General features: G+C 37.7%; 1 protein-coding gene across 2 annotated transcripts in view; it reads left to right on the top strand.

The window, feature by feature from the left end:
* The window catches only part of LOC139699778 (inhibitor of Bruton tyrosine kinase), a 36,645-nt gene extending 26,469 nt beyond the window's left edge, over nucleotides 1-10,176 (top strand). Inside the window, exons 11-14 of one of the 2 annotated variants that reach the window (XM_071598211.1) lie at nucleotides 1,403-1,678; nucleotides 5,112-5,304; nucleotides 9,222-9,385; nucleotides 9,752-10,176. In XM_071598211.1, coding sequence (XP_071454312.1) covers nucleotides 1,403-1,678; nucleotides 5,112-5,304; nucleotides 9,222-9,356 — 604 coding nt within the window. In that variant the 3' untranslated portion in view covers nucleotides 9,357-9,385; nucleotides 9,752-10,176. Of the gene's footprint in view, nucleotides 1-1,402; nucleotides 1,679-5,111; nucleotides 5,305-9,221 lie in introns of both variants that reach the window. The other variant, XM_071598210.1, reaches the window with a different exon arrangement.
* Nucleotides 10,177-15,138: the final 4,962 nt, after the last annotated feature.

The following is a 15,138-nucleotide window of genomic DNA, read 5'->3' on the forward strand; positions in this document are numbered from 1 at the left end:
GGTGTCTTGAACAGTTTCTCTAGCCTCCCTAAACAACTTGTGCCACTGAAAAACACCCGATCGACCCATGGCGTAATCTATATCATAAGCTGCCTTGAGCATGTCATGAGTCTCATTCCCAGTTTCACCCAAAATTTGATGGCGTAGTGCTGTTCCAGTGACCGGCTCATGACGGATTGTAACAAGGTCATGTTTCGTAAACGAATGATCCACGCTTTGCTTAGGCTGGGAGTCAACTGCCACCAGTCTCCTGCCTTTCCTGAGACTTTCCTCCCTCAAAGCCAGCCAGAGAATCTGCCACCTGTCCGCCCATCCATCCAGGAAAAAATAAATCCTACTACGTAGGAACAGACTTTATAGTATACTTCCTTGTGGCACACCGATGTTTATTGTTTGTATAGTGCATAAGTAACTGCTTCGTGTATTGTTGGGGTAGGTATCAATGACTTCCAATACCTAGTTTCCTGTTTTCGAGGTAAAATTTAAGCAATCTATTTGCTATTCCCCTTACTCAGCAGTGTTCTATTTTTTCAGCAACATATCGTGGTCTATACAGTCATAGGAGAGATCATTAACGATTCCAGCGGTGAATTCATTATTATCTAAGTCAGTCTCAAATTTATTATTGAAACAAACTGAAGCTGGAAGTTTCCCTCCAGGAAACCATGTAGTGCTACCTTGAAACTTTTTCAAAAAAGTGATGGCTTTCTTTCATTAAATATTCAATAATTTTTGAGAAATTAGATAGTAATGACATTGGCTGATAATTTCCCAAATGCTCTCTGTCTCCATTTTTAAACAGAGGCTTATTTTAAGATATCTTAAGAAGATCTGGGAACTCTCCCCTTGTCAAACACTCATTTATTATATGAACAAAGGGTTTGCTAATAACACTGATGTATTTTTATGTAACCATTACTGGAATATTGTCAATTCCAATAGATTGCTGTTTAATCTGTGTTGGAGGTTAGCCAGAAGGAGACTCTGCCATCAGGTAACACAATTTCATTACTTCACATAAAGACATCTTCATATCAAGGTGGCTGGCAGAGAAGAGAGAGAAATTCTCTGCCCTATCAAAAAGTTCACCCAATAAAAAAACTGCTGGAATCCCCTAAAATAAACAAACAAGTGAGTTGATTCCCAATGTGAACAACACATGATAATCAACTTAGTACATTACAGTTATTGCAGTAGTGCTGTCCACTGTGCAGTCACTTGCTCATTGAAAATTTGCACAAACGGCCATCATTCAAAATCTACAACCTTTGGTTTGATGTTGAAGTCCATGTAATATCCGAAATCTACTCATTTTGACAAATTTTGAATGCATGAATATTTGTTTAAAAAACTAAAAAGGTGTTTCATGATGGAATTTTGTTTGACTTTGGCATTATTGCAGGAAGATGACAAAACTCTCTCAGAAGGAAAGGAAAAAGAAACTTATATCTTCGTTAAGCATGCCCAAATCTGTTGAGAATGAAGATATAGTGTCCAAACCTGAAGTTAACCCATGGGGAAGATTGAATAGCAGCTTTCAGGAAGGGTCCCCTGTTCAATTGGAGTCACCCTCGCTGTCCGAAATAATGAGTGAAGAAAGAAGACGACGCCCACCTCCATGCCGAAGGCAGCACCACGATGAATGTACTGGTGAAGATTCACCCTGGCCTGCCATGAGGTTCGTACATTTACCTGTGGTGAATTTTGGTTCACAATAATGCAAAGGCACCTCCCTTTTCCCAACTTCCCACTCTTTAAGAATCAATCTGGATTTCATAGAAGCAAGTAGAATTCCATAAATGAAAATCTAGAGTAGATTGTGAATATAGCTTAAGTCTAGAATCCATAAAAAAAGTCCCTTGCTGCATTCAACTCTTGCTTCAATTGATGGCAAATGTATAATCATTTAAGAGCTAATTCATTTGGTTTTGCAGGATTGAGATGCAATCACTGGATTTTGCATGATTGGTACCATAATTAGTCAATTTCAAGCAAACTTACATGTCCATTGACCCTCAATTTCCTCAACTAATAAAATTCGAATGCTCCACTACAGCTGTTGGCATGATTTTGCATTATTTATGATATCTCAGACAAAGGAGTGGGGAAATTACATTTTCGGTGATTGTCAATTTTTTGTGGCTTGGCATAATCCTCAATTAATTAACATAACCAGGGATGGGGAGGATCCCAAGGGCTCTACAATTCCACTTCTGGAAACTATATTGTGACTTGCTTTTACATTTTTAAGTGTCTTTAAATGTGTTTTTTGCATCAGAGAACAAATCTGACATTATGAAATCTGGATCAACTCTGCAAGAACCTACCGCATATTATATTACTTCACAATGAATATTAAACTTAGCATGTTTTGTAGAAATTTCAGTCCATATCCTAGGGTTATGATGGTATATAAGTTGGTGGGTTGGTTCTATATTCTTGGAATGTGTGTACATGGGTACTGAAATTCTAAAATGAGTGATTGTGTATGGTGAGGAAACTGAATAAATGGATGTTGATGGATCTTTAAAACTTAATATTATTTATTCCAGAAAGATTCAGTTTAAACTACGAGACTGCTTCAAACTGTTCATTTTGTATTAGTGAAATGAAATATGTTGAATTCGATGCACCAATGGATAGTATCTCTAAAATATTGAATGTGTGTATATAGGTGAAATCGATTGTACAATGGCATTCGTGGGATTGTTTTTCTGTGTCATAACTTCTGTGACAGCACAGCAACAATTTCCCTGGCAGCCCAACGGGTTCTGGGAAGCTAATAGACTCCAATTTTTCATTTTGAATGCTCGGTTAGGTTGAGAATTTAGTTGGTGTTTCAGCCTATGAAATTCCGTTGAAAGGCCATCAGATGTCAGACCCTGTAGTTATTGCAAAGCCTTTTGCCCAGTGTTTCTGGTTGTTCTTCCAAACATATGGTCTAGGAACACGTACTCGGAGTAAGTTATGGAATAGCAGGTTCGTTTACATTTGCAGAATGGAAGAGGAAGAATGCGTGGAAATTAACCATACAGTTCCATTAAGTGGCTCACAATTTTGGGAAGAATTGACAAATCGACGTCAAAATATGAATTTTCTCTCGGGGAGAAAATTTTAGAAACTCCCTCTCAGGATTGGTGAGGTAGATTCTCCCATCAGTCTCTCCTGTAAGTCGCTTCAAGAGTTACAGACTTTGGCTGGGAGGCTCATTTTCTACCAGGGAGAATCATTTTTCTCCTATCTCAGGAAGAAACAAGTTGCAGACTTGGTTTGATAGATTCAGAAACACCTTTCTTGGGAGAAACAAGCTACAGACTTGGGCCCCTGACCCCCACCCACTTTTTCATAACTTTCCTAACTAAAGTTTTGCTTGGACGACAGCAGTCTTCATCAGACTAGAAGGTTATTGCATAAGTAAACACCTCTTCTGTAGAGAAATCATCAAGTACTATTCGGAAGAGTTGAAAAAGTGAAGAGAATCACTGGAAAAAATGTTTGAAGAGATGACACACTCACTCATAACATAAGCTGCTCCGATGTACCATCGACTCTCTTATTGCCAACATTTTCAATGAAAAAATTGCTGATCTCCGGTTTATGAATTACCATATTCCCCAGTCCATATGATTCACTTATTTTACTCCAAAATATGCTCTAAAATCGCCATGCGTGGCATGGGCTGAGGGTGTGTGGGTATATCTACCATCTTTAAGACGCAAGCTGAGAAAAATACTTACTTTTAATTATTTTTCCCTGCATCAGGCCAAATCCCACATCAAAAGGGCTCCTCATGTTGGGGTTGGCTGATAAAGTGGTGGAGGAGGAATGTGCCTCTGTGCCAATCTCATTACCAGTATAAAAACAATGCTGACTGCTTTGAACCTCTTCTGTTGTGTAGTCATCTATCCTATTACGTGCAGCCCTCTTTGTGTATGTTTAAGCAACCCATCCCCCCTACTCTACCATCACTTCTGATATATAAAACTGATCAGCAATATGTAGATAATCCCCAGTCTGGGCAATGCATGCATAGGGATTTGGTTGTAAATATAGCAATGCCTTAAAATAAAAATCATCAATGTCACATAAATTTACAATAAATTATTATGAAGTTTTTTCTAGTTGATATCCTAAAAACCTATGCCTTAAATGACCATATTGACGGCTGCACATCATGAAAAGTAATAGGAGTGAGACAATGTGCGATTATTTAGTCATCATTGATAATAACAAGAGCTTGCGTGTGATTTTTGTTGGGACCATGTGCTCTTGTTAGATTGAGCTTCCTCTGTATGCATGATCGGCTCTTGGGAAAAGTTTTCCAGGAGCTGCCATCATATATTTCAAATTATTGTTAATTTTTCAAAGCAAGCTTTTTCGAAAGCAAATTCTGCCATGATAGCGGTGCATAGAGATGCGACATTAGGGTGCCTTGTCTTTTTAATATCTCTTTCGACTATGCTACAAACATGATAGTCGACGGGGTTCAAGTCCGGGCTATTCAGGGGCCAGAACTCCTTTGACCAGAACATGTCAATGTTATCTGAGAGCCAGTTTTGGACTGAATGGCTTGTATGAGCTGGTGCACCATCCTGTTGGAAGACATATTGTCTCCCCAAGGCCACAGTTACCATCCACAGTTTCACGACATTCTTCAAAATTTGCAAATTTGCAAAAAATTGCAAATTTCCTCTGTAATCAGCGCCTGAGCGTTTCCTCGCCGGATTAGCAAAACCTTCCCCAGATTACTCCGAAGCATAATACATAGCCACAATATCGTAAACAGTTGATCTGGGGTACCCGAAGAATCGAAATATTTCACTGGGAGAACGCCCGGCACGAACGCTTTCAATAATAGCGACTCTTTGATTGTACTCCACACTTATATGTAACAGCTCGGCCATTTTGAGGTCATGTCTATTTACTAGATGCCTATAGCTTTCAAGAACACCAATCGCGACCTCCAGTGGAACTCGATATAGCTGTAAATTCAAATTGAAATTTGTCCTGAGATAACTGCCGCACCCTGTATGTATGATGAGTGCTTTGTATAATTGGGGATCAGTTTGAGTTGGTTTAAATGAATCACGCATAAAACTCATTCTCTTTAGGAACTTGAGCATGGAGTGCTCTCCATCTTCACCTCCCACGGATGGAGGTCAAAGTGCTGGGTGGGTGACCTCACCAACTTCAGCTGAGAATCAAGCTATGGGACCAAAGCCATTTAGTGAAATTATAGCAGATGAATTGAAGCAAAGAGAGATGACCAAGAAAATGATGGAAAAGCCATTGGATTTCACTCTGGTAAGATACCTTATGTGTGTCAAAAAAATCATTTCATGGATGCTTTATCTCTGACTTTGGCATCACCATTTGGTGATGCCACCACTTCATTTGGTAGTTGCTTCGCCATTAATTTAGCCTAAAAAAACTATTTGCTCTGTGTTGTGATTAGAGTGGTCTGTATTTCAACTTTTTTTCAAAAAAGAATTTGGAATACTGTGCATACCAGTTGTGTGTGCAGTATTTGGCATCAATTGACCTTTGACTATCAAGTATTCAAAATATTGATCAAATCAACACGGTTCTTACCAGAAAACTCAAACAATCCAAATGTAGGAGACCAATTGAATTCATCTCTAAACCATATGCAGGAATTTATCTACATGAGCTGCCAAATTAAAAGAAAAATTAATGCATCTAGTATCTTCCCATGTATAGGTTACTGCCTATGTATCAGGGAAAATTTCTTGCTAATGATGTACATAAATTGAGCAGTTTTCAGTGGATTGAATTGGGGAAATGATGATGTAAGAATGGTATCACTAAATGTTGAAGAATTAATTTTTATTCTTTAAAACCTAGAATCCCCTACCATTTGATCCTGTTAAGAAGAAATAGGCCGATTAAATGCTACCATAGTTTTCAATTGGGTAATAAACTTATATTTTCAGTTTTTTTATTTATAATGGTCCTGAGAAAAGTTTACTCTCATGAAGATAGTGACTTGTCACTTTTCAGTGCCATAAGTTCCATTGACTCTCTAGCATGTCCTTCCTGTGTATTTATATTTTTTTGCTGGAAACTCTTTATTCACTTTTATTACGCATGACTTGCTCAAGGAGGTGATGAGCTCCCAAAATTTCATTTGGATGCTTCATTCAGGCATTAAGTTTTTCAACAGTGAAGAAACCTCAGAATATTTTAGTTTTTCCACTGTGTTTGTAAAACATTAATTTTGGCCTGAACAAGCCATCATAGTCAGATTCATAGTCTTTGCTGTATATGCTAGTTCTGCCATGGCCACAGAGCCGAATTTTGATCAGCAGCCACTGATTAAACCTGTGGAACTGTGGTCTAATATTCAGTCATCCTCTCATATGCCTATTTCTTGGCATTAGCACAATCTCTTATTCTATCACTCAACCAGTCATTGCCTTCCATTCTCCCAACCACACGCTTTCGATATATGCTCTCTCTGCCCTCAAAAAATATTCTTTTTCAACACTCCCAATCATCAGCCGCACTCCCGCTTTTGGTTTAATGGTTTTGTGTTATGTTCTATAATGGCACGTTATTTGGTGTTAGTTTATTTTCAAGGATCCATTCAGACAGCTTTCTTACACTTTATTTTGCAGTTGTTTTATTTTTACTTCTTTTTTTGCTCTTTAATCTTCCTTTCTACCCCTCTATTTTCTTAGATGTACCTTGAAAACTGCCCAAATAGCTGTTATATTAGTGATCTGTTCCACATTTCACATTAATCTCATGTTCTTTCACAAGCACAGTGTCTCACATTAAAAAAAAAATCAACCATGCCCCTAGAATCACCATTTTGACAAGTATACGAGGACATTCATTCAAAACTTAATAATTTACCCTAGGAGCTCTTCAATCATATAGAACGAACATCAATCACAAGCCTTCAAATATCATCTAGCCTGCAAATCCTGAGCAATCAAGGAGACACTCCAGCTTATATCTCCCTGTTTGTATCTTAGTCTTCTCATGAAGAGGCAAGCCTACACTCTCAACTGTCATGGACACCATCAAGTCATTCCGTGTGGATTTAGCCCCTGCTCATTTTGTAATTGAATAGTGCCTATCTTTCTGAATGCTAGACAATGCTCTCAAAAATATGGCTCAAAACTGCCTTAGGATTAGGTATGTGTAGACTGTCCAGTCAATTACTTTTCACAGAGTGCATCCTTCATCTGACAATCAATTGCACTATAAGCTGTGGCATGAATGTTCAGAGTTGATCATAGCTTTATCAGGTCACCATCTTCCTCTTCATACTGGTTGCTGAGGTTGCTGAGGTCCTTTAATACAAGATCAAAGATAACTTGTATCTGTTCAGGCCTGCCATGGCTCTTTCCTTCCTCCCTTATTTATGTATGAAACAGAAAAAATACTTGTTACTTAAGTGTCCTTAGTGTATTTTATGTTTAAGTTAACCAAAAATAACAATTCTGGTGTATGACTTTGAACCGTACAAAAACCATTTAAGATACTAGGGCTGTCAAGAAAGTAAATTATGTTTTGGCTGAGCATAACGGTGGTTGGGGCTGGAGCCACCAACTTGGTGTCTAAATTTCCATACATTCAGTATGCATCCTGCTGTGGTTCTTCTACTCTGCTCTTTGCAAGCTGTTAAAATATGCACTGCAATAGAAAATCCCACGAGTTGTCAGCAAGGGCTGTCCAGAAAGTAACTAACGTTTTGAAATAAAATATGAACCTAGTGACAAGACAAAGTTTTATATACATGTGAAACGGACATTCTTAAACTATTTTTCGACATAATTCCCATTCAACTTGAGGCATTTATCATAATGATGCACAGGCTTTTCAATTTTGTTACTGTAGAAATCTGCTGCCTTGCATTTTAACCACTTGTTTACATCAGCATGTAATTCTACGTCAATGTCTAAACACTGTCTTGCAAGTTGCTGTGTCTAACGAGAAATTTTAATCGTAAATTGGCAATTTTCATTATTTATTTTATTGATAATCACAGTCAGTTTATCTTTCACAAAGCTAGGTGGACCCCTGTGGTCCTTGTTGTGAACAATGATGTTGCCATGTTTAAACTGAATGCACCACTGCCTCAATCCAAATTCACTCATTGTTCCATCTCCATACATTTAACAAAGTTGCCTATGAATTTCAATTGACTTGTTGTATTTTGCCAATAAAAACCTAATCACAGATGGCACTTCACAACTTCCGGGGTTTTCTATTGCAACGCACATTTCAACAGTTTGCAATGAGGAAAGTAGGAGGACCACAGTCAATACACTACCACAGCAGAATGCATACTGAGCGCAGGGACATATAGACACTAAGATGGTGGCTCTAGCCCTACCCGCTGCCACGCTAGGCTGAAATGTTAGGGAATCATGACGGCACAGTGACTAACATACAGGCTTCCCACTGAGAGGGCCTGGGGTCTAATCCTGGAGATGGCAGATACTTTTCAGTGATGTCCCCATCACTACTTGAGGTGATTTGTGGAGAGCGCTTCGAGTGAGTATGCTGACTGTCAGATGGGATGTTAAACTGCAATTCCTCGGTACCTCTCAATAAGAGTAGCTAATGCCGATGCCAGGTTTCTCTCCACCCTTCCTCCTTTCCCATCCATTCCTAATGGCACAATGACCTCAGTTGTTGGTCACCTCCCCTATAAAAAGCTACCCCAAAACATAAATTACTTTCTGGTCAGCCTACGTAATATAAAAACGATCTTAAAGTCAAAAGTGTACTCTTCTATACTTTTGAGTGATTCCTTTGTGACCACTACTAGGTGTAAAAAAACTGGTAATGCCAGCAATTTTATCCGGTATCAAGAGATCTATTTCAGACTTAACAAAAGTGGTCATGTTCTAAATTTCATCAGAATTGTAGAGGCAAAATGATTTTATAAAGTTTTTGATTTAACATTAAGTGTCCTGTCATCAAATGTCCAAGATGCTGTCTCTCCCTACAGAAATTTCACTTCCTTCCTTCCTCCCTCCCAAACATATGTTATAACTAACCTTTATCTCCGCCATCTTTGGCAGGCTTGAATGGTTATGATTCAGTATTTTCTAAATTTGTGGTGACAAAACTGACCCTCCTTCGGTATGATATCCACAGCCTTATTATAATGTTAGCTTTAGGAGACTTATTATTTGATTGGTATTACAGAATATATATAGAATATATGTTTTCATTTGTAGACTGAGGACGTGGCAATCAAAGAACTTCAAATGTCGTATGAGCGGGAGCACGAGCATGATGAAAGAATCACTGTGAGAAGAATAACCTCAACTCAGGTGTCCAAACCTGTTTGGCCCAACTCTAAAAATGTGTGATTGTCAGTCGTCAACTTATTTTTAAATTGGTATGCCTAAATTTTTCCTGTGATTAAAATGAAAGATTATTTCTACAATTATTATAAACCGTTAACAATTTGATTAAATGTATGAGCTACATTTATCTTTTTGAAATGTATAAAACAATGTACGTTTGAAAAATAAGACCGATGTTGCACTATTTTTCTGGTAACTTTTTTGTGTGTACTCTTTTCTGTATTCTGACAACTCAAACATGAATTTTGAAGTCTTAAAAAATTTTTTGAAGTGGTATGGAATTTTTACATGACAAAACTGGCCACTGACCCTCGTTCAGTATGATATCAAGAACCTTGTTTTAATGCTATCTCTAGGAGGCATTTAATGTGAATGGTAATATAGAACTTCTATTTTAGGCGGAAGGTATGGCGAGAAAAGAACCTCAAATGTACGATAGCCGGGAGCCTGAGCATGATGAATAAATGACCTCAATTCATGTGTCCAAACTATTTGGCTCAACTCTTTAAACATGTGATTGTCAGTGTATTAATGTTGGCTGTCAACTTATTTTTAAACTGGTAATAATAAATGTTTCCTGTGATGGTAATGAAAGATTATTTCTACAGTGATCATAAGCTATTTACAATTTTGATTAAATGTATGAGCTACATTTATCTTTTAGAAATGTATAAAACAATGTATGTTTGAAAAATAAGACTGAAATGACCCTATTTGCAGTATTTTTCTGGTAACTTCTTTGTGTATACTCTTTTCTGTACTCTGATTTCTCAAACATGAATTTTGAACACTATAAAAGATTGTTGAATTGGCACCGAATTTCGTGTCTCGGCATATAATTTTACTATAATCTTGCTCCTTGATTACTTCATATATCTAATTTTAGACCGTCCAATAATTAGTTACATTCTTCTAGCATTGTGGAAGAGTCTATCAAAAGCAATTGAAAATGCTGTTTCAAATACATCAATTTTTCTATTTTCAAGTTTTAATTGTGTGTCCAAGCAGCAAGTATGTCACTGGAGGAAACTAGTAGTACTGGAGGTTACCAATGCCCTAGTGAATAGGTTACCATTCATATGCTTTATATTATTCACTTTTTTTTAACATTGTAGCAAAACGTTCATAGTAATAATGAAATGGATGAATGAATTATAATGGTACACTTTACACTGCTAGCTGCCCCAGCAAACAGTGCTCAAATCACCCATCAGTGTGGCCTCCCAGGGGTATGGGACATGGGAAACTTTTGTAAGGGAGAATTAGTGGAGGAAGAAATGGTTCATGGATATACCAGACCTAGGTTTCTTTGTATACCAACCTAGCAGGATTATTAAAGTGGCCTCAGCTGCCTTCATTTTCTTTCTTTGTTAATCTGTGCTGTGTTTTGCCATGAATGAAAGGAATCCCATTTCCCCTCACATTCCACTAGACTTTAGGGGCATATCCTTTCATCCTGATCACTTTGCTCGACCCAGATGGTTGCAAACCAGGACCTGATATCAAATTTACGTAGTCATCAGCGTTTGCCGGTAATTATAGTCAATCATTACAAGCAATGGTTTTTATGTACTCCATTTAAGGCTGGGTTTGTGCTCTCTGATACTGAATATTCTTGTACACTCATGAAATGTGGAGTAAGATGGATTTCAGCTTATGCCAGAAGAAGAACCAGATGAAAGTGTGCAGTAGAGAACCAGTGTGCCAGGTGAAAAATCAGGCTTGTGTTTCTCAATGTACACTGTTATCTGTGACTGTATCCTGAGAAACTGAAGTTAAAGGGTTTATTGAAAGTAATTATCTGTGGTCTGGAAATAGGGAATATACCTGTAGACTGGGTAAAAATGAGCCAGGCTACGAGTTTCCTCAGTCAAAATATGAGGGCTATAAATAGCCCATTGGATGATTAGAAGAAATAATTGGCTCCAAGAACAATTTGAAAGGCACTACCATGTTCACAGAATCTTAGGTGCCAGGTTGAGGAGTAGAAGGGATGGGTAGCTGATTCTTTTCTCTTTTTGGTAAGTTGCCCGAGGCATAGAAGATCCCTCCATTGCAAGTGGAGATGACATGAAGGTGGGCATGCAGAATTGAATGTAGTGGTGGCTCCTTTGCAGGATGGTGTGGATTAGTGCAATAAGCAGCCTAACCATCTTTGCAGCAGGTTACACCACATATCTTTTAAGCAGGAATGGGAATTAAAAATCCATGCCGGGGTAATGGTTGAGTCAAGGCCCTTGTATCAGTGTAACAATGTGGGACATTCTGTCAGTTCTCTTAGACAGGTGGCTTGGTATTTTCAGGCAAATACTCTTAACCCTTCCTATGGTGTATTATCAATCCTTCAGATGTTGGAAGGTGTTGCTGGATTGCGAGGAAGGTCTTTGCATTTCCTCCCATTCAATTTTAGCTAGTATCTAATCTATTCCTTAACTTCTTTCGTATAATGGACCAGAATTGTGAAGGCTGGGTGGGAGTTATGACGTGGATGGTATAAACAAACACAACATGGATTGATGCAAAAGAATGTTGTTGGCATGGTGGGAGAAAAGATTTATAGTCCTAGAATTTCCCCTTCCATGTTCAGTACCTCTTGTATTGTACTCATCCATTGGGCATCCATCAGATGTACCAGTTGTTAGGACCATTTAATTTTCCTCCTAACAGCCCTCACCCACCAAGGAAATATGGTTGGCACCAATGTGTTTATAATAAAATGAAAAATTTAACTTTTTAAAACTCCAGTATGTGTGTAATACATGGGGATATGAAATGCAGTAATCCCACTATTCAATTGAAATTCTTATTAATGCATATTACTATGTAAGATCACTTTGATCAATGGTACAACCATATTAAATATTTTAAAAGAGCTTTTCAATCAGGAGGCTTAAAAGCTGTGTTCCTGAGGAACATTTGAGACTTTTGTTTGTCTTCTTCCCAAGTCAGCTAAGTTATGGCTTAAGGCTTTGGGGACAAGCAAATGACACAAAAGCTCTGTTTGTGTTACAAAAGAAAGCAGTTTGAATTATATCCAGCCCTGGCCATCACGATCACAGTCGTCCACTATTTGTCAGGCTGAAAGTCATTATGGTCTTTAACATATACATTTACCAGTGCTTCATTCAGTAAAAGATAATTTGAATAACGATGTGGTAAGAGACAATATAAAAAGCTATAATACAAGGACAAAAAATATGTTAGACATTACCTAATGCAGATTGTCCAAAACCTTCAATCAGTTGGATAACCTTGCCTTAAAATTCTATGCATAACAAACTTCCCCACACAGTAAGGCAGACTTACTATAATATGTTCAAAAATGTAATTGAGGATTGGTTGACTTTTGACCTCTTCCATTAACGGTGAGTAAGGCAGCAGATAGGATACTTAACCACAGTGGGCCTTTTTTAGGATAGAGAGTAGGCCATTAAGTCGGTCACTAATATTTGGGGCAATCGCAGGTAAAATCATTAATAACCATTTTAAAAAATGGTCAACACTAGCATTAATACAGAAAGACATTTCACACACACTTCACCACAAATGCCTGCCAAATTACAGTCAGACATAAATACAGGTGTCATTCAAAATAAAAATAATCTGTCTATTCTTGGACTTAATTGCCACCTTACAAGACTTTAAATATTAAGTACTATGGGAGTACTTAGACACTGGCCCTAAAGCTTTCTGGTCATATGGTAGGGAAGTAAAAGGGGGTAAATAAACTGTGGCCTGCTTAAAGGATTGTAATTAATATTATTCATACTGACAGTGAGCGAAAAGCTAACATTCTAAATACATTCTTCCAAAATGTTTTCACGAATGATGTCGCCACCACATATCTTCAAGAATCAATACACAGTGAACCCATGGCAAATATAAAAGCGGACGAGCAAGGAACTGGTAAATTGCTCAAAGAGATAAAACCCAACAAATCGCCGGGTTCCGTAAATATACCAGCTAGGGCGATTAAAACTTTAACTCCTAGCATCACCTTATACCTTGAAGCTATATTTAATGAATCCCTAGTAATCTAGATGTTAGGAGTTAAAGTTTTTATCAAAAATTTTAATTCGATGTTTTTTTTATTCATTGAAAATGTTTATTTATTCGAAAATCTAGTAATTACAGACCCATATCTCTCACTTCTATATGCTGCAAAATTTTGGAGTACATTATTGTCAATTCCACAACCTTGATAACATTAACTTTTTGTAACAATCAACACGGATTCAGAAAAACCCACTCATGCGAGACCCAATAAGGATTCAGGGGCGTATTAACCCCATTTGCCGCCTTACGCTATAGTCAATGTCTGCCGCCTCCTTAAGGAATTAATTTTCTACATTTTCACGTTAGTAAATTAATGTATCCATTTATCCTTTTTCAAGTACTAATACAAAATATACACTTTAGAAAGGTAACGCTAGAATAATTCATACGAAATATGTATAATATTTATTTTGAGGTACTTAATGTTTAAGACTAGAACACAAGACTAAATTCCATCAATGAATACGTTGACTGATTATAAATATACAATTTTTTAATAGCGTGATCATTCGCAAGGCAATGACTAATGCAAACACAGGATTCGCGCTCCTGGCGGCCTATGGTGGAACCTTTTTTCTAAAAAAGAAAACGCGCGGGATTTTGAATCAATATGTTCGCATTAAAAAAATTGAAAAAACTGATGAAATAAAACTTCTGGGACTTGTGCCGCCCCTGAGAGCTGCCGCCCTACGCCATGGCGTAGTTGGCGTACTAGTAAATACGCCCCTGTGAGGATTATTTACACATGATTTACTTTTATCTGGTGAGAGAGGTAGGCAAGTGGATGCGATCTTCTTAGATTTTCAAAAGGCATTTGATAAGGTTCCAAACTCATTATTAAATTCAATGTCGCGGGTATAAACAAGGGCGCCATAAATTGGGTTAAAGATTTTCTTTCAGAGCGGGAACAGAGGGTAGTCCTTGAAGGCGCTAGTTCCGACAGCGTTCGAGTCACGTCGGGGGTACCTTAGGGAAGTGTAATCAGGCCTTTGCTTTTCTTGATTTTTGCTAACGATTTGGAACCACAAAGTGAAAAGTAAGGTTAGGATGTTCGCGGATGACACTTTGATTTATCGGGAGATAGCTGGGGATAAGGAATCAATTTATTCTAGCTCAGGATCTAGATTGCATTTCTAAATGGTGTTCAAAATTAAGTATTGTCATTAAACCTTAATAAATATTCGGTGGTAAATTTCTTAAAAAGTTCAATGGAATTTGCCAAAAAAATTAACATTCAGAGATGGAGTCGATGCAGAAGTAGTTGATACGGTAAAATACCTAGGTGTTACAATAACTAAAGACATAACTTGGGAGATCCACATGCATAAAGTCTGCGGGCAAGCATGTAAAAAATTGGTGATTATTAGATGCATTAGGATTAATTAGATGCATATACGCATCAAGGAGTGTTGTTGCCACGCTCTTGTAAGGCCTAATTTGGAATAGACATCTAGTGTATGGGATCTGACTGAAAAAAGCCTCATTCCAGAAATTAAAGTTCAACGCTGGGCTGCCCATTTCGTTAAACACTTACGATCAAACAAAAATCGTCGCCGAAATGTTTATGGAGTTGGGGTGGGAATCATCAGAAGAAAGGTGATTCAATGCTTGGTCGGACTTACTAAATAAATTAAGATCTGCATACTTCAGCGCCCGGGTCTCACAAATTTTTCGCACTCCAACACACATTGGTCGCTTGGATCATGTACATAAAATTTGGGAAATAGAT

This window comes from Hetaerina americana, unplaced genomic scaffold (assembly GCF_022747635.1).
Source record: "Hetaerina americana unplaced genomic scaffold, ioHetAmer1.1.p SCAF_90, whole genome shotgun sequence".
In the NCBI taxonomy this organism is placed as follows: domain Eukaryota; kingdom Metazoa; phylum Arthropoda; class Insecta; order Odonata; family Calopterygidae; genus Hetaerina; species Hetaerina americana.